This window comes from Tasmannia lanceolata, unplaced genomic scaffold (assembly GCF_043159265.1).
Source record: "Tasmannia lanceolata isolate RefF3 unplaced genomic scaffold, GAP_Taslan_0.1 ptg000002l, whole genome shotgun sequence".
Taxonomy (NCBI): Eukaryota; Viridiplantae; Streptophyta; class Magnoliopsida; order Canellales; family Winteraceae; genus Tasmannia; species Tasmannia lanceolata.
In genome coordinates, this window is record NW_027518679.1 from 7,386,559 (window position 1) to 7,389,077 (window position 2,519).

At 40.7% G+C, this 2,519-nt stretch overlaps 1 protein-coding gene across 1 annotated transcript; it reads right to left on the minus strand.

Annotated features, from left to right (window-relative positions):
* Positions 1-748: 748 nt before the first annotated feature.
* LOC143887903 (WEB family protein) lies at positions 749-2,315 on the minus strand. The gene is made up of 2 exons (XM_077392143.1): positions 1,879-2,315; positions 749-1,274 (listed from the first exon to the last, which is right to left on the minus strand). The coding sequence occupies exons 1-2, from the start codon at positions 2,313-2,315 to the stop codon at positions 749-751; spliced, it is 963 nt and encodes a 320-aa protein (XP_077248258.1).
* Positions 2,316-2,519: the final 204 nt, after the last annotated feature.

Genomic DNA, 2,519 nt, shown 5'->3' on the forward strand with positions numbered 1-2,519 from the left:
GTCGGTAAAGTTGGAGATTATTTATAAAATACCGTCTCTAATGGTTCTTTCTGTGATGGAAATTTTCGTAGCTAAAATCAAAACAAAAATTACTTTATAGATTTAAGACATTGGCTACGGCTTATTTTTCTGTCGCTATAAGGATTTTTTCTAGCAGTGAATCCAAATCATCCATTTTGGGTGCACAAAGGGAATGGAAAATTGGATTTGTTGACGTTCCTTGGGAATTCAATTAAATTTTTTGAACCTAATTTCAAGGATTTCAAATCTCCTGTTGATTTGTTATTTGGAATTCCATTTGTTTGAAGATTTTTGTCTCCCTAATTACGACAAAAATCTAATGATCAGATGGCTAAAACCGCATGGGCACACGGGCCAACCGCTTTGAGATTCTGAATTTGTGGTATGAGCACTCCAAGACAACTTTAAGGGCTATGCTCATTTGTTTAGAGACCGAAATTATGACAATGCTATGCTGCCCACAAGATAAACATTTATGATCATTATAGGCATGGAACGCATGTTTGTGTGGCCCACAGTGAAGTTGAGAAGGAGCAAATGATACTGGCTTTCTTTGGGCTAGGAAATTCATAGATGAGAATCCTCTTCTACTTTCATGTATGCAGATATATATATTGGAATGAATCATACATCAACTTGAAACATAGAACAACAATTTAATTAAACTCTTACTAGCAGTTAACACACATCTTTACATTTTTTTTCTTGACACACTCTGACTCATTTATTAGCTTAAATAGGCCTCAGGATTTGTATAGAGAGGATTGTGAAGATTGATGGAAGCTTTCTTCTTTGAAAACATATCTCCTATGAGAGGAATAATGGGTTTCTTCTTCACCGTCTTCTTTTGCTTCTTTGCCTCTCCATAGTAACCTTCCTTCTCTCTAAGGCTTAGTACATGAGCAAGACATTGTGAGTGTTCAAACTTCATTCCCATGTCCCTAGTCTTCTCCTCACCTCTAACTTCTTGGTGTCCACCTTCAATAAGAAGTAGACTACTACTCTTTGCCGCCGCATTCGCCGCCGCCACGGCCTCTGCCTTTGCCATCTTAGACATGTTCTTGTGAAGCTCTGCATTAAGGGAAGCAACGGCAATCTCGGTCTCTGATTCCCTCTCCTTTAGTAGTTTCAATTCTCGCTTCGTCTCCTCCAATTCGGTTTCTAATTTCTTCAAAGAATTTGCCAATGTCAATTCATCTTCCCTTTCTTGCTTGAGATGGGATAAGGAAGAAGAATATGAAGAAGTAGAAAGCCTTGGTCACGTGGCAACACCATTAGTAGACAAGAAACAACTCCAAGGCTTTCTACTACAAAAACCACGGGACAAACTCCGAAAAAAATCCACTAAGGAAAGAAGAAATGCAAAGTCTTTCTTCTCATGTTTTCCCACAAACTTGAGGAATACACAAGAATAGAAAATTAACAATCATATCTTAGAGGAAATACGGGTTACCTCACGAAACCCTTGCAAGAGAATGCTTTCCCACCTCAAAGAACCAAGCGTGAGAGATCTTCTTCTTCTCCAAAATCCACTCCAAAACCCTAGGTTTTGGCTCCTTCTTCTCTCTTCTTTCTTGTCCAAGCAAAGACTTCAAGCTTCAATGGAGATTAGGGCTTCCAAAACCCCCTTTAGGATTTAGCCCAAACCAAATCCTAGATGACACAAGAGAAACCCTTTTTTTCTTCTTCTCTCTCTCCTCACGTTTCTTTTTTTCTTTTTTTTGTCGTTGTTGAAACCCACTTAACCGACTCTCTATCTTAGAGAGTTACGTGAGTGGGTGGGGCCTACATGGGGATGGCCCACAGCAATCTCCCCCTCCAGCCCCATGAAGGAGGATCTCTGAACTAGATGCTCACGTGGCATCCATGCCTGTCAAAGCTCTGCATAGCTCATGCTTCTCCATTAGCACTGTCTTCGTCATTATGTCTGACGGATTTCGATCGGTGTGACTCTTGGTAATCCCCATCAACCCATGTTCCAAAACATCTCTAATCCAATGGTATTGCACATCAATGTGCTTCGTCCTGGAGTGGTAAGTGGCATTCTTGCTCAGATCAATTGTACTCTGACTATCACATCTGACTATGTATGCCTTCTGGTCCAAACCCAACTCTATAAGAAAACACTTTAGCCAAAGCATCTCCTTACAAGCTTCTGTAGCAGCAATATACTCTGCCTCTTTAGTCGATAGTGCAACACATTTTCGCAGCTTCGATTGCCATGAGATGGCTCCCCCTGCAAAAGTAAACATGTAGCCTGAAGTAGACTTCCTTCTGTCTATATCTCCTGCCATGTCTGCATTTGTATAGCCTTCCACCCTGGGTGATGTGTTTCCAAAACATAAGCACTATTTCGAAGTGCCTCTTAGATATCTCAAAATCCACTTTACAGCTTCCCAATGTTGCTTGCCTGGATTTGCCAGATATCTGCTTGCTATACTGGTCGCATATGCTATGTCGGGCCTTGTACAAACTATAGCATACATTACGCTGCCTAC

What these genes read in the sequence shown, in the direction of transcription:
- LOC143887903 (XM_077392143.1), bottom strand. Translation starts at nt 2,315, where the DNA reads ATGGCAGGAGATATAGACAGAAGGAAGTCTACTTCAGGCTACATGTTT. An exon ending in TTGACAGGCATGGATGCCAC is followed by an intron (nt 1,275 to 1,878) that starts GTGAGCATCTAG and finishes CACGTGACCAAG; the next exon opens with GCTTTCTACTTCTTCATATT.